This window comes from Plodia interpunctella, chromosome 5, assembly GCF_027563975.2.
Source record: "Plodia interpunctella isolate USDA-ARS_2022_Savannah chromosome 5, ilPloInte3.2, whole genome shotgun sequence".
NCBI classification, from domain to species: Eukaryota; Metazoa; Arthropoda; class Insecta; order Lepidoptera; family Pyralidae; genus Plodia; species Plodia interpunctella.
In genome coordinates, this window is record NC_071298.1 from 1,469,461 (window position 1) to 1,493,920 (window position 24,460).

Sequence of the window (24,460 nt, forward strand, 5' to 3'; positions counted from 1 at the left end):
GAAATAATAATGTTCGATTTGCGGAACACAGTGAGTGGCTGGGAATTATTTGTTGAGTGATATGATAAAGAAATTTTAAAGGTGAAAGTAACATTATCATTTATCTAGAAATTCGAACTAAACACTAGGTATATTTCGTAAGTTTCATGATTTTTAGTTAGACGTAGCCAAAATGGAAGAAACACAGAACTTGTTTGGATTTCTCATATTATTTTCCTGGCTTGTAAATTATATAATTATTTTGTGTAGATAGTTCTTAAACCTATACTAAAACTAGAAAAAAAAAAAACTAACAAATAAGTCTCGCGCTAAACGATATGAACCATTTCCATTAGAATAATAGTTGAAGAATTGACCAAAATCTTCTGGAGAATTACTGTAAAAATATTATTCCAAGCTGACAGACACAGGCTGGCTTTCAATCCGAAGAACTTATTCTTATTTCTGTCTAAAAATATTAGTCTAAATGACTAACAAAAATACTTAGATAAGAATACCATTTCCGTTCAATAAAAGGCGGCATTCAGCTATAACTTTTGACGCAATCAGGCAAAGCAATTTTGTTAACAGTGATACAAATGATACTGATCTGGCATCGCTATATGTACCAGAAGTTTTTACTACACAGATAGAATCAGAAACGTTTTAGCCTTAAAAGAAGTTTTTACGTCGCTAGCGAGGCTATATATAGGGGAATGTGACTTTGACGAAAAGTAATTTTTATTTTTATTTCCTTTTTCAGTCGCGAAAACTTTTTGTTTCGTGATTGGAGCTATGAGGTTACAGCATATCATTGTGCATGGTTCGGAGGTTTTATTATGAAAAAGTAGCTCGTTGTGCTTGTAAATGATACGAAACAAAATATTGTTCAGTCCCACATAATCTTGTATATACCTTTTCATTTATTTAAGTCAGGTATTTCCTATAATAAAGGAGTATAAATTTCTTATTCAGTTTTATGTGTAATAAATGTCATCTTTATTTCTAGTTACTAGTGTATTGTATTGTGATATGTGCTAATAAGCAAAGGTTTTCAAGTAACACTGATATCATTTTCTGTTCGAAATATTCAGCTTTATAATTTTCAAATACTTAAAATATCTAACCTTCATTATGGAGTCCATTAAGAACGTTCCAAGAGATAATCAAAATGATAGTGGTGTTTAATTTAATTATTTCACAGAACCACCTTTTATTGTTGTCAAGAACAGAATTTGTGTTTTTCCCTTTGAATATTTAGTAATTTTCGTTTACAAAAAATTTTTGAAGTTATGTTGTTCAATTCTAGTATAATCCATAATTATTCCTTGAATAAATAAACACACAAATCTAACAAAGCAATTGCTAGACGTTGAAATCATTCAGTAAAATGAAACAACGATTAAAATCGATTAATAGTAGTAACAAGTAAATTTTACGCTTCCTCACATTTCTAGCGTGCAAACCCGACTTGACTCCACATGAATATTCCATACATCGGATACAAAATGCAAGACCTGAAATTGTATCGACACGTGTTTGTGCTGCCTACTTAATAATACATTCTGCCGTGTCTTACAGTCGTTTCAAATTTATGAGATGCACTGAATTTTCAGGTTTTGTTGTGACATGAAATTTCAAAATTGTTTGAGAAATCTTCTATCTCGATGTTGAATCGCACTGTTTTCATATTTAAAACTGTACCATACTTTATAAATGTTATTTTTAATTCAAAATGGATTATTTTAGTTTGAAGGGCAATGGCAAACCACTCCATTGATAGTGCCAGTAAAGTCGTTGTATATATTTCAATTTCAATCCACGTAAAAACCACGACTCTCAGCCATAAGGAGATCATCATCCGATTATGAAGAATTTCATAATAACATTTATTTTATATAGCTTTAAACTTGTTTATATACACTTTACTAATAATAACAGGACTGATTCATTTCTACATTTATTTATGTAAACTGTGACTGTAACATTTCTAATTAATTGTATTTCTGTTCCTTACATGCACATTGTTCATCTTGTTATGAATAGAGAGATAAAATATGAGATAAAGCATCATACAAATCTTTAAACGTGTACAACCTAATAACCCAGCATTTTACCAAGAAGACATCATTCCATGAATTCTATACAGCGTTAAGTACAAACATTAATTAAATGGACGTTATATTATATCCAACTTCTTTGTTCCTTAATGGACTCTCAACGCTGTTTGTTCCAGAGGATATTTGATATCATACAATAACTTGGCCATAATGACTTTATAAGGATTTTCTTGAGGGAACTTGTGTGGTAGAATTTAAAAATACTCTGAACATATTTCATGTTGATGATGCTCTTTGCTTTGCAATTTATCATCTTTGTAATATTCTTTATCATTCTTATTTTGATCTATCTATTAAATTCTCTCTCAGTTATTCCTGATTGCACATGGCTGTGACCTTTGAAGTGTAGGGTCCGAAATATCGACATTGTTTTTTGTGACCGGCCGGGTTTCTGACATCAATCCACTTTGAGAATGTAATCGTTGCTCATCAGCTGCCAACACTTTATATCTTTTAATCGCCATGTACGATATTCAAGTGAGGTTATGAAATGGTCCAATTGTAGGACAGGAACCTGATGCATCAGTTATCCTTGATTATATATTTTTATTGCTAATTAAATGTTTCATTGCAAGGCCTTCCATTCGCCTCTAACTTTAGCAACTCACTGCAAACCACACTAGTAAAAAATTCAAAATTCCATGATTAACAAGAGGTAAGGACTATCTCATTCACATTATTGTCCACAGCGAGACATAGACCCGACCTCAAAGATTCCCACATTGAGCGATTAGAAACAGCCTGGCCCTTTCTGTCCTTTAACAATATCGTGGGGCCTAATTGATGGATGTCCCACGCTGCGATATCCAGGAAAAATTACGTAATAGAACGACCTTTCAATCCAGAATTTCTAAAAAGAGATTCTTTACAATGTCACTAGATAAACTGCAGAGTTTTATTTGAAAAAAAAAATAATATTTTCTTCAGAAACACAAAATGGATTTTCTAGGTGATAAGATCGAATTAGATATATTTTTTGAAGAGATTATATTCAAAATGTACTTCAGCCAGCTCGAGAATCTGGTTTTGGTATGCTCCGATAAGAAAACATAGTTAGTCCTCAAAATATATGAAGACAACAAGCATCTGTTAGCAACAGATAGTCCAAATTGATCGGCTAATATTTGATCAAGCCATTGATAAATGACGGGTCACCTCTGGTCGATAATAGACACGCTTTATGTAATAGATTAGGAGCCTTTTGTGGTTGATGGGACATTGTTTGCAGATAACAGATCACAAATGATCGTGCAACATTTATGACGTTTTGAAGATATGTTAGCTATAACCGGGATATTGGGATTAGATAGGGCTGCATTAATAGTATCCTTACATATTATACAACAAAACCCTCTGTCACGTCTGTCTGTCTGTTCGAGATGAACTCAAAAACTATTGCATGGATTTTCATGCGGGATTGTGTGATCTGTGGGGAAGGTTCAGGTGTATAATATGTTTTTTTTACCCGAGCAAGTCTGGAACGGGCCACTTTTTTTAAAGATGAATCACAATCCAATACTTACTAAATGCATGATAAGAAAGACGAGATATTTGCTCCTAATAACTTACATTTTTATTATTAACTCAATTCAGACATTGAATAAACCCTAAAAGCTAAACATTAAAAAGCAGGAACCTGTCTCATAAAATAATTGTCTAGCCCGAAACATGTTTTCATTATCATTAGTAGAAAAATATGAAAGTCCATGGCTCATTAGACCGTGTCCCCAGGGAAAAGATAAGTAAGGCTTGTTCAATTTTCTTTGTAATATTTTTGGGTACATAATTTATTTTTGGAGTTTCTGAGTGTTCTCGGAAATTTACGTTGAAAACACCAACTATGTTTTTACTCACAACACAATAAAGAACAAATGTAGTGTTTTTTTTTTTTTTTTATTTGTCGGGACAAAATGTTTGTTTCAATCAATTTTCTATTTTTATTTTTGTTAAAAAATGATGTTGGTAGCATAGGAAATGAGGCATATAAAATTTACTTTAACATTTAGGGTGAAACCAAAGACGGCCACAAACCTTTTGAAGTCATCAAACTTTTAGCTGAACGAACACCTTTCTTTCTACATTACCTTTTTGCAAACGAGCCATATTCTTGTAACGCGCGCTGTCCATTACCGTTAAAGTGGTCATCTAAAACCTTTGCGTTTGCACGTGCGCGCAATGGAACCAATAAAAGCTAATGCATCTTATATGTTGGTTAGTATCTTATGTTTTTCAATACAATTTTATGAAGTCATGAATTTTTTAAAAAGATGAAATTGTCTTCTGTTACCTCATTTCTTTCAAATTATTTCTCAGTTAGGTACCAACATTAAAACACAATATATTAAGTGAGGAACACAATATATCTTAAAGACGGATAAGTATCTCATTTCTACGTTTAGATTAATCAGTTCTTGTCAACATTGTTTCAAAGGAAGAGAATTGGAAGACGCTTTTAGAACGTACATAATTTTTGTCATAAATTAATACCGAAAGATTATTCAGCGCAAAAGTTCGACCCTTTCCGAGGAACTTGTTTTCAGGGTTGTCAAGTTGGGAAATTTTGCAGAGTAATGCACTCCCTGACGCAAAAACGGGTCAACATAAAACAGTAGGGTTGCCGCACTTGCCGTTAAGTGAAAAATATCGGTCAAGTAAGAAATGGCTACTTTAGCTTCGCACAGATGACTTATTGGATTCTCTTTCGTTCTCATGAGAGATTTTCAATATCTCGTAGTTTTTAAAGTAATATTATTAACGTCATTTCACTTCCATACTATTCCTATAACAAACAATTTTGTGTGTAATATTTGTAATTTCGAAGAAGCCATGAGTAATTACAGTATTATAATATACATTCAATAACATGTCAGCCAACTCAATCCACTGCAAATACGAAGATATTGCGTATAGATGTGCATGCTGCTGTGTAACTTGACATGTGATTGTTTGATCTATATAGTGGATAGAATAATACAGATCGCAATAACAATTATGTTGATCAGTCAGCCATAAAACGGTCGGTCGTAAAATCAAATCACATCAAACATAATGAAGGTCTCGATATACTCGTCAGTCAGTACATCAGAAATGTTTCATAGTGGAGATAATTACGACAATATTCATATTACTTTTCAAAGTATTGAAATGTAATTTGTTAGTGACAATGTTGTAGGACAAAGTCAAATTCATAAAACATCGAAACTACAAAGAGATCTTGCCGTTGATCTCCAGAAACAACAAGACTAAGTAAAAGCAGTCGCTTTAAAAGATTTGTAAATCTCCAAATTGGCTAATGTAATCGCGAATGTGCCACATATCGCGCACCAAGTACAAAGTACCTGATGAGGGTCGACATTTGGAGTTCTGGGTAGCACAGGCGAATTTCGTTATTTCATTCTACCCGTATTGTGATGTTTTTTTTAGAATGTGTCCCTTATTTTTGCGAAAGATGCGGAATGTAATGAAAAAGTAAATGTCGTTTAAGAAGTACACGTGAGGCGTGGGGTTCCGTCCTAGAATAGGACGACTATTAAGTGAGTCTATTCTAGGCTATACTAATTTTACATTGTATTCATTAGTACAAAATGTAAACTCAACAAAATCTTTACTTCAAATATTAACTTTATTACGATTTGAGCCTAGCGTGGCCTTCAATAAAACTTGGATTACATTTTACGACTTTGCGAGCTTTGTCCCGACAATTTTCGTTTGAATGTCGTTGAATGCGTAAAATTTTCGTCGCATTTGGGAAGCAAGATATAATGATACTTTAATATCGTACTTCATATTTTGCTTCCCTATATAACTTTGTTACATAATTTTGAATAAGTACTTATTTTTTATATGATCTGGTATATAAAGGGATTGTAGCTAAGTGCATTATACGCCTATTTTTTAGTTGTTAGTTCGGTTGTCATAAGACTCTTTACTAATTGTAAACCAAACGAAAACAATTCGTTTTCATTTAATTTTAATAAAAGCAATCCCAATATATTTGTTGAAATATATAAACACAATTCCGATAAATCAATGTGCGATGCGCAAAATTAAAATTTGCGCATGTTTCACCCGTCAAACCAAGGACATGTAATAACTCAAAGTGACAGTAGAAGGTAGCTGGCAGGGATTATGTCAAATTGCAATCTTTTTGTGGGGATTATCATTCACAATCTACTCGATTAAAATGGATATTGTTACATATTTTTTTGGTCTTGTTTGGAATTGAGAAATATAATCAAAGTAATATAAATCTCATATCAAAGAATATTGTGTGAATTACATAAAGAATATTTGTTTATTTCGATGATATATTAAACATAACTGTAACCGTAAGTTAAACAGTCGGCAATAGTCGGTAATGTTTAAAGAAAAACAAATGAATATCGAAGAATGTTTGTATTTAAATAAATTAATATCATATAATAATAGTATTTTTAAATATTTATAAAAAAAACTATTATTATAAAGAGGTAAGCGTTTGTGAGTTTGTGACTGCGAGTTTTGAGGCGGGTAATCTCCGAAACTACAGAACCGATTTCAAAAATGATTTCACCATTAGAAAGGTACATTATCCAAGATACCTATAGGCTATATATTTTATCTCAACATTCCCACGAGAGCGAAGCCCCGGGCAACATCTAGTAGAGGATAAAATAGTAATTGAATATTATTTATGTATACTTAGAAAAAATAGAATCATTTGTATTATATTTTCTGTGCTTGTCCTTACTTAGCTGAATTTTCTTATATTTACTTAAGTAAATAACGTTTAATCTGTCCATGTTGAAATATGCGTAGTTATTCATTAATCATCTTAACTAGGTACTCAAATAAGTAAGCTGCGAAGTAGACAGAGTAACAATGTTTATAAGTCTGGATTACTTCTATATAATATCTGAAGTTGAACATTGTTTAGTTCGCATTAATTCTAAAGCTCTATCGGTTGACTTCAGCGCGTACATAATTATAGATCTTTGATTTAACCTTGTCAAAACAAGGTTGAAAGGGATATTCGAACGTCATTATAAATTTGTTATAACCACAGACATCAGTAATTTAAGCTTTTTGTATTTCATAATTTTATAAGTTGAAATGGAAATCAAACAAATTACTTTTATGTTAATAATTTCCACATTTTGAATATCTGTTATATTCGCGTCTTGAATTCAAATTTTAAATTACTTTGCTGTTGATATGCACAATTATTAAATTTTCTTCTTTAAGTATATCCTCAATGAGTAGTTTAAAAGTTATACTTTCTCATACTTACTTCTATGTCGAGGGTAAACTGCCAAATGACCGCAAAAATTGAGTTGGTAGTAAAACCTCGACATGCTCGGCAAAAGTTACGCGATTTCCATACCGGATCATAGTTTTGAGAGCATATTATACTTGACTAGGAATTTATAGGTTCGACGTGATCTCTTTCGTTATTCACTTGAACCTGTGAATATTATATGGAAGGGGGAAGGAAAAGCTGTATATTTTAAGTGCCAACCCAGCAGCATATGTTTTTAATGTCTTGAGTATTATCATTTTTTTCTGGTTTATTTAACATGGATGCTTTAATCAAAGCAAGTCTGGAGAATATTAGGGTATCACATTGTGTTAATTCATGTTTAGTAAAATAAAATATATTTATTTTTAATAACAAGTTGTATTAGTGAAAATTAATGTTTTAGTAATAGCAATCGTTAACTTTTTATGTATCACACCAAAAAAATATATTACGCTTTCATTTAGGCATGTAAAAACACAAAGTTTTTCACGCGACCAAGGGTGTCAAAAAGGGAATCTAAGTGCGGTTCCCATTATGAAGGAACTTTTTCCCATGGCAAACGTAGCAAGAAATAAAATCAATGGCGGAGTGGCACTCGATGGATGACCGGCAGTTTTTGTCCGAGCGACTCGACTTTTCTGGCATTTGATTGGCGTAAGCTAATGACTCTCACAGTATACTTGTGAGGCGTTTGTTCTCCATTTGTCAGAATATTCGGTATTGTTTTATTGAATAGTTGAAATAATTTTCTACGTTTTAAATTTTGTTTAATCTCTTCAATGTTTTAAGTATTTTCTGTATTCGTTTTTCACACATTTGCTTGCAAAACATTGTATCTCTTTTTGCGGTCTTCAAAAGCGAATTACACGAACAAATAAACATTAAAGTCTAAAAAGCAAGGGTTTCATAACATTTTCATAACCGCTTGCAATTTTCTTTTAGTTTTAACAACATAACGCCGAAACACGTAAAATCCGCTAGCCAAACATAACAAATGGAGCTCGGGGCGTAACATTTTTGAATGGAGCAAAAAGCCGGTTTGAAAAAATTAACTCTCATTTTGTCAGATTCCTTTATTAACATTAATTGAATGTATCTATATGGCTTTGGCGTAGCTGTGGTGGTGTAATAGTTATGACGCCCACCTTCGAACCGAAGGTGGGCGTCTAAAAGTGCCTAAAATCATTTTAATTACTTTACTACTATCTAGTGACTTAGTACGATAATTGATTGAATGAAGTCTCAATCAATAAATCCATTAATCGATCATCTTAATAATAATTTAGTAAATTCAAAAAATAATAATCAAAAAGTGTATTTAGATTAGATTTAAAAAAATAAAATAAAACAAGCTTATATTGCTGTATCTTTTTTTACACGTAGAAAAACTTTTCCTTCGACATATATATTTCTATTTACTGTCCTATCTCTGATCCATTATGGACCAGTGATTTCTTTCATTATTTCAAACAAAGTACTACAAATAATAGCCGTAAACAAATCGTTTGAAAAAAAAAACAATCTAGATATTAACCTGATCAACATTAAGGGAAATATTTTAATATTAGCGATTGAACGTCTTTATATCCGCATCAATATTCCCTAGCAGCCTAATGGCACCTTCATTGATTTATTACAAGCGTTCGCAACGAATATCGAATAAGTCATTTGTCATCTTTTTTAACGTCTCCGAGGATTGAGTGATATCGATAGCGATAAGATCGATGTAAGAGTTGCTTCAGTATCTGTGTTTAGTATTTATTAATCGTATATAATTTTCGCGGTTCACATATATTTGTTATTCCAGTTTTGTATTCCCTTCCGTTCGTGGCATGTGGTTCCGCCCTATAATTGGGTCACTCCTTCTCTTTATATTTAAGACTCTTGTGTTCTTTTCTAATACGAGTACAATATACATATTATATGAAACGACAAAAAATGTGTCTTAAAACGAAGAAAATAAGCTACGTAATAATAATATTCTGAGTAATCTATCTGAAATATGTATTTAAAAGTTAAACCTAGCCGCTAAAGTCCGTAACCATTTTAATTGGTTGACAAAGACTTCTCCACTGCAGTAAAGTGAAATCCGAACACCAATTTTCATAATAAAAGAAATTCAAAACTTCACAACTGGGGTCTGATAGTTTAGCTTCTTGAGTCCGTAATTAGGGCAATTGGCATCGGCTGAAGTTGGCAGCTATCACAAAGGGTGTATTGTTAAATAAACTGTTACTTCAAGTACTAATTCTCAAGTATGTTGCAAATACTTGGTCTTTTCTTTTGTTTTGTGAGATTAAGAAACTTGAGACTACGTGTGTTAATAAACTTGCGTTACAATTGCGGCTCCAACTTCAGTGCAGAGGAGCATAGCCTCCTTGATGCAAAGAGTGGATGCTAGCCTCAACAGCCTTCTGTTATAGCTGGAAGGGTGGTTGGATCCAAACTTAAGCACTGGACACAGTTTCATTTAAATAAATTGCTAAAGTCAGTCTTAAGAACATTCTCGCTAACATTTACTAAGGATTCAGTCCAAAATAACGAATTACTTGTTTCTGAATAAAGTAAATACCGAATCATATTTTCTTTTGTTACAGGTATTGCAACAAATGTACTAAATGTGCACGTGATCTAAGAAATTAATGAAAACGAAAACGAAAATGGCATTATAAGTGTTTCAATGAAATCGATTCAAGATATATCACACAAATAATAAAGAAATGGGGCCACAAAGGTGATATTTGCAGAAAATGGCCTACAATAGACTACCGCTACACCTCTGCAACTCGATAAAACAGTACTGGTTGAATGAGAATAATTTAAACAATAGAAGTATATTAATTTTATTTGAAAAAACTAGATGGAAGAAGCATTTAAATACTATAGAACGAATCAAATTAATTTTACTACTGATATTATTATTAAGTCAGAGTTCTGACGGGAATAACTTTGGTAGTGGTAGAAATTCTATGTTGAGGACAAGGATTATAGGTACAAGATACGGTAAATTACAAGGGGTAATATTACCAATGGATCAGCATAAATACCTAAAACCTGTGGAAGCTTATCTAGGTGTACCATATGCGACACCACCTACTGGATCAAACAGGTAAATCAAAAGTATTCCTGCCTCTATTCGATATTTTCCGTACCATCTGTGAAATTGCTCTCGAAATATATTCTGATATTAAGCTCGAAGATTATCTTGGTTTTGTCGACGTTAAACTGTTGATGTATATTTCCTTTTGTAACCAGAATATATATTATTTTATATTATTCTGTCAATTCGAGCATAAAATCGTCTTGTAAAATTCATACACATTTTATACGTTTATCACATTTATATATTACATTTTATTCCAAGAATTTATTGAATTGTGACAAGGTATTACAGATATAATAAATTTATTAAATCTATTAAATCTGATAAACATTAAATTATATACATAATTTTATCACAGTACATACTCAAATCATTTTATTGAGGGTTTAAATTGTCTTTAACATGATTTCCAAAGGTTTGCCCCAACCCGTGCCCCTGCGCCTTGGGACGACGTGAAAACTGTCGATCAGATGGGTCCAGTCTGTCCCCAGAGGTTGCCAGATGTCTCCAACGAAACCTTAGCTCTGGAGAGGATGCCTAAAGGCAGGTTGGAATATTTGAGGAGATTACTACCGCGACTGAAGAATCAAAGCGAAGACTGTCTGTATATGAATATATATACACCAGTACAAGGTAAGAGATTATATAATTTTTAATAACCCAGTGCCTTTAGCGTATATCTGTACATTTCATTAAGGGCTGCCTCAATTTGACATAGATTTACATTCAATCCAAGACATGGCATAAACAGAGAACATCGAGTTTCTTGCAAGTTTTCAGCCAAGTTTTAAGAACCATGAACCATTACTAAGTCGAGCTCTGTTCGTCGTTTTGACGGCTGTCGACAGACAACACAAAAATTGTATGAAGTTCCGACGTATGTCAAATCAACGGAATACGACTGAGCATTGGTGTATGACGCTTAGTCTGCAAAATATTTTGCAAAATAATTAGCTGAGAACATCTGTCTGATATGAAACTGACGTAATGCAAGCACAGTAGCCATAGATAACTACGTCTACATAAGGTATCATTAGACGTTTCATAATAATTAAACCAATATCGTATAGTCATGTGAAAACATTACCTTCTTACAGTCAACAAATACTGTAAACAAATAAAATTAATAATTTTACTTAAACGCAATTTCCGCCTTCTGGGAATACTGCAAGAGTTCATATTGTTCGTATTCCGCAGCCACGTCCGCACAACGTTAGATACTAAAACGTATATGTAATGACAACTTTAGAATTGAATTTTAGGAGAGTATAAACGAAAAGCACAATTCCAGATGACTTTATAGGTATGCTCCGATATTTTGAAACTGTTTCTTAAAAATGATAATGTGTATTAAGTTTTGCAACTTAGTCCTCTCTACAAGGCAAGGATATGATATTTTTTTTGTATCAGACAGAAATGGCAAATTATGCACAGATTAGCTTGCGAATTGCAATTATAAATAAAAATTGGAAACGATTTAGGACATTCAGACTCTATGATTCAATGTATCATCATTAGCTAAGATCAAACACGTGAGAATAAAAGTGGTTTGAGAGATCAAAACATCTCGATAGTGACCAGTATTTAAAATATTAAAGAATATTACTAACTATATTTTATAGTATTGTAGTACTGCCTATATTGCTTTTTAATACTGGTCAGTGAAACAATTTATTGCACCAAAACTAGGCACAAAACAATGGGAAACTAGAAAGGTTGTACATTACGCGTCTAGGCTAGTGCAATTACTTCCAAGATTATGGAAAGGAGTGCTAAGAGTAATAAGAATGATAAAACAGATGAAGACGAAATAATAAGTACTTAACTTGAAAGATATACTGATAATCTCATACTTACAAAAGCGTACGTGAAAAAGTAAATTATATTTGCATAAAGTCTACTTTTCGAGTTAAATGGAGATGTTACTATTTCTGCACTACTTAGTGCTTCTAACTACACTAAGATCACTTGCTGAATCTTGAGTAATTGCAAATACTAACATGATTTAATGGCATAAATGACAAATTTACAATAATATAACGTTCAAACAGACCTTATGAACAAACCTGTAGCTGTTAATTATCATTTACATAATTGATTCAGTCAAGTTTCAATTGTGAGATGGTTGTATGATAGTTTAACTGTTTTAGAACCCGTATTGCTTTAGTTAAGTAATGTAGTATCGACAAAATTGGGATAAATACAAATATATTATAGAAATAGATTATGATTATAGAAAAAAAAATATTTCATAGCCCACATAAACGAAATATTCATAAGTTGTCAATTAAGTGTACAATTGCTGGTCTTAATATTATTAAAAATACTTCCAACTTTGTCCAAATCTAAATCAAATCATTTATTCAGAAATTATACTTTCAATTTCTTAAAAAGCTACAAAGGTAGGCTACTTAAGTTAGGTAATTAATGTTTCAAATGGTTATGTGTAAGAACGTTTTGCTTAAAAATTATGCCATAATACAGTATGCTATATTATGACTTAAATTTTATAGAGACCTGATTTACATATGTGTACTAACTCAATTTGGCTCAGTCGTTTTGAAGTAAAGTAGGTGTTAAGGTCAGACTGACAAAAAGGCAGACGCACGAATGATTTTATAAGGGTTTAAGGTATTAAAGTCTAAAAATACATACAAGTTCAGTTTATATTTCAACTTCGCAAAATAGATGGTGATTAAAATGAAACATTTATAAACATGTCATTGGTTAATCATACTTTCAATCCGAATTTGAATTTGTATTTTCAATACATTTCGTTTCACTCACAGAAGCATGTGTCCATTGTGGACATCACAAAGAATAACTATCAAGCACCACGACCTAGAAGTTCCATTGTGAACTATGATTAAAATTTTCGCCTCTGAAAGCGAAGTTAAAGATTTCCGAGGCAGACATTTCGATCAAAGACTCTATTGACATGAAATATTAAAATTCTGCAGTGAGAAATGAGTTTCTGGTGTATTACAGCATATTCACGGTTCACGCGTTTCTGTTTGATTTTTTCAAGTTGACAATATCGTACAGAAACGTCATTCAGAGTGAGTTTTCGTCATTCATATTGGAAGATTGAAACATAATACATTATTCTTTATCAACATTAATGAAGCATGTTCGTTCGTTGGTGTGAATGTTTGTTACTTATTCACGTAAAATCTTATGAAGTTTTGTGCACTTGGTGTGGATTAGCACATACACCCTTTGTCCCAAAAATTTTTTCACTATAAAATCCTCGGTGCGCAGATAATTTTCCATGAGGCAGTGGTTTAAGAAACTCGACATGGAATTGAAAAATATAGGTTTTAAAGCATCAGAAGCTGATCCATGTGTATACTTACTAGAGAAAAGAGGAGTTAAACTCATAATAGTAATATATGTCGACGACTTGTTGATTGCCTATTCATGTGCAAGAAAGCTGCAAGAAGTAAAAGATATTTTAAATACTAAATTTGAAGACAAGATCAGTTTAAAATAAATAAAGTCAAAAGATTGAATAAAGAACTAGATTAAGAAAATATCCAACTTTTAGATTTATATATGAGAGATTCTAAAAAAAAAGTAATATAAACTAAAGAATAATGTCTATACTTCAAAATAGCTAGCTTATAAATTAAAAGCAAATATTAGAAAGATGAAACGTAAAACTAAAAAATATAATTTCTATTTCAACTTGTATCATCACATTCTTCACTAAACGTTTTTATTATAAAATCCTATCCAACAATAGACTATACTGAGTTGCAAAACCTGCATGTCTGTTTACGCTGAAGTCATTCATTTTGTACAAAGTTACGACGATATAAAGCTTAAAGTGAAGCAATTTTCTAAGAAATGCAATCTTAGAGATGTTAAAAGTTTTATGTACTTTAATGACGAGCGGAGTAATGGGTTCTCAAGTTATAATAATTGACTTAACTTATCTTCTGCGTAGACAATGCGATAATATTCACTTGTGGCTTCTGACAGTACACAATAGAAATTAGCATGCATTGAAGTAGAAACCATTTTCGTCATTACAGTTCATCATACTTTCATCATAGTTCTTGCACGCGGCTTCGCCCGCGTACCCATAGCAGTAGTTATTTTTGCGGGATGAAAATACCCTATATCCTTCTCCGTACTTGAACGCAAAATTTCAAAAAGTTGGTTGAGTAGATAGAGGCGTGAGGAGGCAACAAACAAGCTTACTTTCGCATTTATAATATTAGTTGGGATTGACGATGATATAAGTTAAATGACAATCAAATCAAAAAAATAAACTGAATTATAACGCAGAGCTGTTTCTTTTCAACTGCCACACATTAAGGTGTGAACATCACATGCTATGAACGCCTTCAACACTAGCACGTTGCTTACGTTGTGACTACTTTTGCCATCCTGTAATTTTTTAAATCCTTAATTTCCGGCGATGTTGAGTATTTAATTGCCTGTACCTGTAACGAGCATTATCTACAGAATTTTACAGCCGCATTTAACGTAACATATAAAGCCATATATATATTCAGAATCGTTCAGTAAACATTGTTTTATTTTTTATCTATGTTTCGCATGACAGCGCCGCGCACGCTAGATAAAATCGGCACTTTGGATTCGCGCCAACGAAAATGAATTATGTTTCTCTCATTGAATATGCTCATATTATTTTAGATTTTCAGTTGAAACTTTTGAATTTGTAACGTGTATAAATCCTTGAAGAATAAAAGTCGATGCAGCGGAATCGTTGAGACTGTATTGTTTATTCGTTGTCGATTAAGTTTTGTCTTTTATTATAGAGCGAACTTGTTAACAAATTATTGTTTTCTAGAGTACGCCATTAAGGTGTAATATTTTTGCGTACTGATATCAGAACAAAGTTAATCGTCATTCTTTTGTTTAACGGTTTGTATTGTTACTACCAAAACAATGTAGAATATTAAGAAAAGGTACCAACATTTTCTGCATATCATAATTTTTTATACATAAAATTCAAAAAAATCAAATAAGATTCGTGTAGAAACGAAACTTATATAGTTTCAAATCTTTAACTTATGTAACCAAAGTTGTTTGTCATACCAACTTTGAAACTTCAAAAAATTTCAAAAACTCTTTGTTGCAGTGGGGCCAACATTGCAGGCCAAATACCCAGTCGTCATCTTCATCCATGGTGAATCTTTTGAGTGGAACTCTGGCAACGTTTACGATGGCTCTGTACTAGCAAGCTATGCTGGTGTAGTCGCCATCACTATCAACTACAGGTTGGGTATCTTGGGTAAGTATTTCTGGTGTCTGATCATGTTTATTATTTTCTTGTACCTTGTCGCTTTCTTGATGACCACGGTGGCGCAGTGGTAAAGTGCTTGCCGCTGAAACGAGAGGGCCCGGTTTCGATCCCCGGTCGGGTCATGATGGAAACTGATCTTTTTCTGATTGGCCCGTGTCTTTGATCATATTATCTATTTGTTATAAAGTATAGTATTGAGTTAGTATCCCATAACACAAGTCTCGATCTTACTTTGGGGCTAGTCCAATCTGTGTGACTTGTCCTTATATATTTATTTATTATTCTTCATGTTGAACTTTGGTTATATTTATGAATAATCTGGTCAACTTTTGAATGGCATTCTGAGCAAATTTAGTTAACAATGTAATGTTCCAAGAGTACTCAATCCTCGTGACAGACTATTTGTCAATATTCTATTTTCTATTTATTTTAATGTCGTTGTTACCTGTCGATCGCGCAGAATTGAACCCCATTGGTTAAACAATCGTTTGACCGGCGCATTTGCAACGTTTCGTAAGGTAGACGTTAAATTGACGTTGAACTAAATTGTTTCAAGAAGCAAGTCAGTATTCTTTTTGTATAATTTCATAACAGAAAATTTATATGAACTAACAACTAATTAAAATATTTTTTTCATTACACGCACTCAGCAAAAACACTATCTAGAGACAGAATTTTCTCGAAGCAAAATCGGACCTATAGTTTTATTTTCCTTAAATCTAATTATGCCGGGGCTGGCTATGGCGTCACGCCTCACTTTGCTTAATTAAACATTTCTTGCCGAGTTTTCCAATTCAGATTATGTACCAACTTAAATTTCAACCTTAAAATTTACAACATTGAGCACATTTTGCAATGGAACGTTCTATCAAATTTTCTGTTTGCTCTTTTAGGACAATGTATGGAGATCCGTGTTAATTATTACGAGAGAAAATGTTTATTAAATGAAACGGGAAATCTATTTGGAAGATTAGATTAATGAGACGTGAGACTAATTGAAAGAAAACACAAAACTGATCTTCGTCTAATGCATATTATTATTAAAATTTATGAGTATGGCGACGCTGAGTTTAATATTGTATTAATATTTGACTAAGAAGTAAAACACATTTCACCGTTCAATCTCTTTACAGTGTATTTTATTAGTTACATGAATAACATTTTATAACAGACGTATGTTTGGATATCGTTAGAGTTTCAACTAGAAATCCCAAATTAGACTTATGGAAAAAAATGACAGCTTAAACATGTGTAGGTATATGACGTAACAATAAAGATTAAGATGTTTTCAAAGATGATACACGTACCAATGGTCTGACATTCTAAGGATATTATTTACATTTTAATTTGATTTTATTTCAATTGAGATATTATTATTATTATTATATTATTAATTTTTTGGAATTATTGATAATTTTGTTAATTGACATCTCAATATTTGTACGCCTATAAGGCAGAATGCGTGTTCTATTTATATCAAGACCACCTGATTGTAATTCTGTATTCTGACAAATAAATGATTTTAATTTGAAATTTGAATACCAAAATGCAGACAAAAAAGCAAGAAAGCGTTCTCTGGATTCCGACGCTAAATGGCTGAGAAAAAACACTCAGATCAGAAAGAGAGAAAATTAATTGCACTGACTATTATAATATCTACAATTAAAACGATAAATGTATATTATTTGTGAATCAAAATAATGTATGTTCTTTCACCGAAAAAGGAATCTCTAAGAATCCTATTATAATTTGATTAAAACTAACGAGAGAAAAATACAGTATATGAGAAATAGATAGTCGAATTTCTCGTCGATTGTGACACGCAAGTGACTGATATTTTTCATAGTCGTATTGTTGCAGGATTTCTGAACGCAAACCCAATACCTCACCTAAAAGCTCGGGTAGCAAACTACGGGCTGATGGATCAGATAGCAGCCCTGCATTGGGTGCAACAGAACATTGCACTGTTTGGAGGAGACGGGGGAAACGTCACCATGTTAGGACATGGCTCAGGTGCGGCGTGTATCAACTTCCTTATGATCTCGCCCACTGTTATGCCTGGTGAGTGTATCTTTCAATTTTGGAGGTGAATTGGTCAAATTCTGTTGTATTATAACTAGGTTTCGCCTCCGGCTCTGCCCACGTTCATTTAAATACATAACTTTTCTAATACTTTTATCTATCACGAATAAATTCAATTACGATACAACTGAAATCTATTAATATACCTTTTTTAAAAAATATTCAATCTGTAGCAGCAAATTAAATCAGTTGAAGGTATTCAATTTCCATTCAACATTCATAACGAATTCATTTAAGTTTTCAGAATTCTAATTGTAGATGAGAAAATTTTATTAAACATTATTTTACATTTCTGATAATGAAGAATTCTCAAAGCTATAACTGGTCCTAGCTACAACCACTCGTATAAAGAGACATCAATTATTTAAACATTCTTGTACAGATCTGCGCATCCACACTCATCAAGTTAAATAGTTTGGTGTAGTGCAATCATAAGACCCCAACTCGACCAGTGCTATGCTATGCTAACAAAAAAATAATCGTGCCAAGAAAGTTGTTGCGTGTGTTTTATTCCACGTAATGACCACGACTGCCGTGAGGAAATACGACTATGAAGAAGAAGTGTTCGAAACTTCACTTCTTAGCACAATTAACATACTCAAAAAGAAAGAAAGCATAGCAGAGCACTAGTAAATTCGGGCATCAATTTAGATAATTCGATTAGTTGAAAGGTTGTAAGAGTTCTTACAATTTTGATGTAATTTAATTCACATTAAATAAATTAAAGTTTGCAAAGATCGAACTCGTATGATTTGCAAATGTGGGATATTTTTAGAACACATTTATCACTACGTTTTATCCAAAATACTTTCCAAAAGCTTTTACGTTATTTTCTGGTTATACAACAAAAACAAGAACTACGATCATCAAATGTTATGATTTATATAATGCAAATCACAAACAAAAATATAATGTTTTATTTTACACTTCTTTTTCATTGCGTGTCGATGTCAAAAAATATATTCCTTGTTACACTTGTGTCTGTTATTGAAAGATGAACAACATAATTGTTTTAGGCCTCTTTCATCGAGCAATCCTCTTGTCGGGATCAGCGTTGAGTTCCTGGGCGCTAGTCGAAGATCCTGTCAGTTTTTCCGTCCAACTTGCCAAGCAAGCGAACTGTACTTTACCAGAGGACATTGTCAAAGATCATGAACTCATTGTTGATTGCTTACGAGAAGTACCATTAGAAGAACTCATGTCAGCAGAAATAAGTACCCCCAGTTACCTAACTGCATTTGGGCCTTCTGTAGATGGCGTTGTAGTGAAAACTGACTACGCGAAAGAATTACTAACTTTCTTTATTCCTAACGATCTTCAAGGCTTCACTAGTGTATCTGGGGTCAATAATTTCAAAGCTGATAAGAGAAGTGGAGACAGGATATTTGGGATTCGAGGGGGTCAAAACAAATACGACCTACTGTTTGGAGTGGTTACTAGTGAAGCCCTTTGGAAATTCTCCGCCCAGGACATACAGAATGGTTTTGAGGGTGAACGAAGGGATAGAATAATAAGGTAAGGTCAATGTTTATTCAGCAAATTGGTGTCGGCCGTTGAGTACATAGGAATGGGTGGTAATGAAAGACAGTGTATTGAACGTGCTCGTGATATCTGGCGGGTCAAGTATCAAAGCTTTTGAATTGGTAGGATTACTTGTCTAGAGAGGTTTTTAAGATATTTTAAATGACAGTGAATAGAACAATGGATCTACCATACTAAAATCTTCGGTTTCGTTATACACGTAGAACGACCATTCATTATTTACATAAGATTTGCAAGATTAAGCAATTTTTTATTTTATTTACAGTTCATACACATTATAGTTCTTTATTATATTTTCACTCAACACATTTTAAATTTCTACGATATAAGCAACACGAAATTTATAGCCTGACTTTTGTATACTTTAGTGATATTTAAATTTGCATACTTGTGTAAAGAATTAATGAGCAGCTCACACTAAAATAAGATTTTTAAATAAAATTCTCGTGTTTTTCACGTTGAATATTTAGTATTTACGCTCGTCTAATTCATTTGAGTATAGAATTAAACATTTTTAGAGACTTGTTCACCACTTTCAAATAAATTATCGCATGATTCAACAAATCTGCCTGATTTGATTGGCCGGTTAGCCCTAACTAATTACTTGTGAAACACAAACTTTAACGCTATCTGTTTTGATATGTTACGTTATCAGATACATTATCAGCCACTATTTTCTGAAATTTATCTGTTTGTTTCAGAACCTATGTTAGAAACGCATATACATATCATTTGAGTGAAATATTCTTTACAATAGTCAACGAGTATACAGATTGGGAGAGAACTGTTCAAGTAAGTACCACTATTTTTTATTTTTTTTAGCTGAGCCTGAGTTTTACGGAGAATTCATCATTTATCCCGTTTCTCTCTACACACCAGCGGCTCAAGCGACTACATGTACCTATATATATATATATATATATATATATATATATATATATATATATATATATATATATATATATATATATATATATATATATATATATATATATATATATATATATATATATATATATATATATATATATATATATATATATATATATATATAATGTAATAATATTGAGAGCAAGATATTGAAAGTAGCACCGCTCGCGCATATCTGTTTGATCCTGGGTCATAAGTGCTATATCTATCTGATATAAAATCAGCCCAGCGTTTTAGCCGTTAGATCATCACAGACAAACACTCGCTCGATTTTGCATTGATAATAGTACCTATGCATGAATACGGCATGTAAAATACTTTGTTTATAAACTTATGGGTCGAAGCGGTGGTGTAATGGTTAAGACGCTTGTGGATCGAAAGGTCCCAGGTTTGAATCCTACTTGTGCCACACGAGTTTATATACCAGTTTTCACCAACCACCACTTGCTTCCGGTGAAGGAAAACATCGTAAGGAAACCTGCACACTGGTTGATTAACTTGTGTGTGAAATGGAGAAGGCAATGGCAAACCATTCAATGGAGTGGTTTGCCATTAGTAATGACTAATGCCAAGAAAGTTTTTATGTGTGTTTCATTCTACGTAATGACCACGACCCTCAGCTATGAGGAATACGACTATGAAGAGAAGAAGAATAAACTTATCAAGATATAATACATACATCATTTAAGTTCTAAAGTACTTCGTAAGAGAAATTCACTTCTGAACAAACCAGACATAAACTAGAATTAATTATAAACGCCATTCATAGTCAAATCTATGTGAAATTGAGAAATATCATTGGGAACTTGTAGCGATTGTAAAGCTCTCACTTACTTCCCCGAATATATTCAAATAGATATCGTAGCAATTCCTACGAATCCAATTTAGATGGGAGTAGCCCCATCTGGTGTCAGTTGGCACCTAAAATTTTGTAAGGTCTGCCAAATAAAAGTCTCGAGAAGCGCAATTTGAAATTATATTGAGGGCGATGCAATTTTTTTGTTGTTTGTTATTTCTTCTCGTTCAGTTCTCAAACAGCGAGTGCACGTTGAACTTTTACAGTTCGGTTCCATTGGTAATGTATGAAAGTATAATTTTAAGCATGAACACATCAAGTGAAAATTTTATTTCACTTATTGAAGCGGTGGTGGTGTAATGCTTAAGACGCCCGCCTATGGATCGAAAGGTCTCAGTTTCGTCTCCTACTCGTGCCATATGAAATTGTATACCAATCTGACTCATATATAGTAGTTTTCATAAACCACCACGTGCTTCCGGTGAAGAAAAACATAGTGAGCAAATCTGCACACTGGTGGAGAGTTTTGTTCACGGTGGTTCAGATGGCGGTAAATAGTCGTAAGAGTCATGTCAGGTGCCTTTAGGCGACTTGAATAAAATCTGACACCAGTGTTTGCAATCGATGTTTTCACTTATTTCAATTAAAATCACCGTATAAATAATAGAAAAAGAACTATATAAAGTCGTTTATCTACAATATTGTTCATTCTGACATGGATCTATCATCCTATAAAATTTGTACTCGTTTGGCGGCCTCAGCGCAGCTCAGATAGTTTCCGCTTCGTCGTTTTACATACCTACGTTTAAATTTCACTTGACGCACTTCACTTCACTTCAATTCACGTTTAACTTCACTTCACTACAACTGTTACGTTACAATCATTAGACCAAATAAATATAATAAGAAGGCGTGATAAAGTGCATTTTATAATTATTACGAATTTTTAGCATTCTAATGGCTGCTCCCCCCTTTTTCTTCCAATCGTCTCTTTCTAACTATTTACATAGGAATGTATCGATATCATTCCGCTATCTCCTTCTTAGTCAACCTCATCTTCTACGGCCGTCGGGTATCCTTAAAGTAGCCATTTTCGTCGACTTTTTGGCCGCTTACGACAAACGTGTCCCGCCTCGTCCCATTAGGGATATGGACCAAATACTGTTTGAATGAGTTTCTCTCTGTATTTCTCCTCAGAAGTCGTTCCGAAATGCAGCTTTGATGAATTATATTTAATATGACGTGAAAAAGTGCCTGTAAAGGCCCTGTAATTTCTGAATCAATTATTTGATTTTGATTTTTGAATTCGATACGGCAGTTCTTACACCTACATCCGTCTTTTAGTAAGGGAATGTAGTCTGGTACTTCTTACCATATTTATTAAACTTAGACTCAAAACATTATTTTCTAAACTTGTATCTCGTTGAGCGCCCACGGTGCGTTTGCCTACATTTTCTCATTAAAACTAAAAAGATATTTTTGTTTCAGCACCCAATTAATACAAGAGACGCAGCGGTGCTGGCTATATCGGATGCACAGTACGTTGCACCATTAGTCCAGACTGGGGATTTTCTAAGTGTGGCCAAAAGTTCTCCGGACTCTGGACCTAATACATTCTTCTATGTGTTCGACTATCAGACTAAGGATGGAGACTATCCACAGGTAATTTTAAAGATTTTATTGGACGATTAAATAACCGAATCATGAAATGTTGTGAAGATGTATGTATGTAAGTTTGTTACTCTTTCACGTAAAATCTACTGGACGGATTGTTACAAAATTTGGTACACGAGTAGAATATAACCTGAAATAATATATAGGGTACTTTTATCCCGAAATTCCCACGGGAGCGAAGGCTCAGGGCGCAGCTAATAACTTATGGTTACAATTAAAAAAATATAATCTAAAATATTAGACTTTACTGCAATTAATGTAGTATAAATTTGAAATCATTTCGATGTAAATCAACATTAATTTTGGAGTATAATTTAACAACATTATGGATAGTTCATTATCATTAGTGAGTACTTGTACTGTTGTTTAAAACACTCGTGTTAAAAGCTTTGACATGAGTGCTTCGGTAAATGAAATTTCCAGTAAATATATGATTTTGTGGAGTCCTTGCTCCATGACACATATGTCATACAAATTTGACAATTGATAGGCAACAGCATCATTCCCAAAGAGGATTCACGTAGCAGATCATAAAATCTGAATTAAATCTACCAAAAATATTTTTTTTTTTGCGATGTCCTTGCACTTCAGGTTATCACAGTCAAGCTATGAGATAAATCTCTTACAACTACATGTTCATTTCGTAGCAAATATTATTATTCGTAGCGTATATTAATGATACATAATTCTTTGATTTCCAATTATTCTAATCATAATGAGCATATTTTCTACCATTGGCGTCACGCGTGTTATTTATTCAATATACGTACGATATTGCTCTCCTTATAAGTGAATTTCTTCGAATTCTATTTGAATATGGATCTGATTTGAGAAAAAATCTAGCAGGTTTGCCTCAATAGCAGTATAAAGAGTATTACGTACAATAAGGACATTTTCCGCGTCCCACTCGAAGCGATTCCACGCACACCTAAAAATTTAAAATTAATTATTCAAATTTACATCGCTTGTTGACGTTAAAAAATTACTTAAACTAAGTCTACTGCCGACTTCCAAAGCGCAGATGAAGAAGTAGCGGCGCAACAAACTTCACCACCTTTTCTGCAAATTCAGTCATTAACAAATTTAGGTCTTATCCGCCGGTCATGTCCGCAGATTTAGCCGAATTTAATTTGAAAAGTGCAAGAACCTGTACGCATAGTGCAAAAAACCCGAGTGTCACAGGCCGGATACACGAGTTTTTTCTAAAAAACTTCAAGAACTGTGAATAAAATTCAATTGTTTTTTCAGCGCATGGGATCGGTTCATGGCGAAGAGTTGCCTTATCTGTTCGGAGCGCCATTGGTTGAAGGCCTTGGACATTTCCCGAAAAACTATACCAAATCTGAAGTGGCACTGTCTGAAGCATTTATTTTATACATGGCTAACTTTATAAGGACAGGGTAAGTGTGTCTAAAAAGCCAATCATTATCTATACTATAATTATAAAGAGGTAAGCATTTGTACGTTTGAGGCGGGTAATCTCCGAAACTACCGAACCAATTAAAAAAATTCTATCACCATTAGAAAGGTACATTATCCAAGATTGCTATAGGCTATATTTTATCTAAAAATTCCAACAGGAGTGAAGCCCCGGGCAATGTCTAGTCATCAATAAATTTAACGAGGATCTTGTCGATGGAGCATTTTTGATTCTATTCTGTTTTCTGCACACATACTT

General features: G+C 33.0%; 1 protein-coding gene across 1 annotated transcript in view; it reads left to right on the forward strand.

Moving 5' to 3' along the window:
* LOC128670171 (neuroligin-4, Y-linked-like) overlaps positions 1-24,460 on the forward strand; it is a 62,051-nt gene that overhangs the window by 31,956 nt on the left and 5,635 nt on the right. Inside the window, exons 2-9 of the mRNA XM_053745623.2 lie at positions 9,975-10,486; positions 10,896-11,113; positions 15,594-15,746; positions 17,619-17,819; positions 18,857-19,355; positions 20,084-20,174; positions 22,597-22,770; positions 24,031-24,182. Of these exons, the coding sequence (XP_053601598.1) occupies positions 10,128-10,486; positions 10,896-11,113; positions 15,594-15,746; positions 17,619-17,819; positions 18,857-19,355; positions 20,084-20,174; positions 22,597-22,770; positions 24,031-24,182 (1,847 nt within the window). The 5' untranslated portion in view covers positions 9,975-10,127. The remainder of the gene's footprint in view (positions 1-9,974; positions 10,487-10,895; positions 11,114-15,593; positions 15,747-17,618; positions 17,820-18,856; positions 19,356-20,083; positions 20,175-22,596; positions 22,771-24,030; positions 24,183-24,460) is intronic.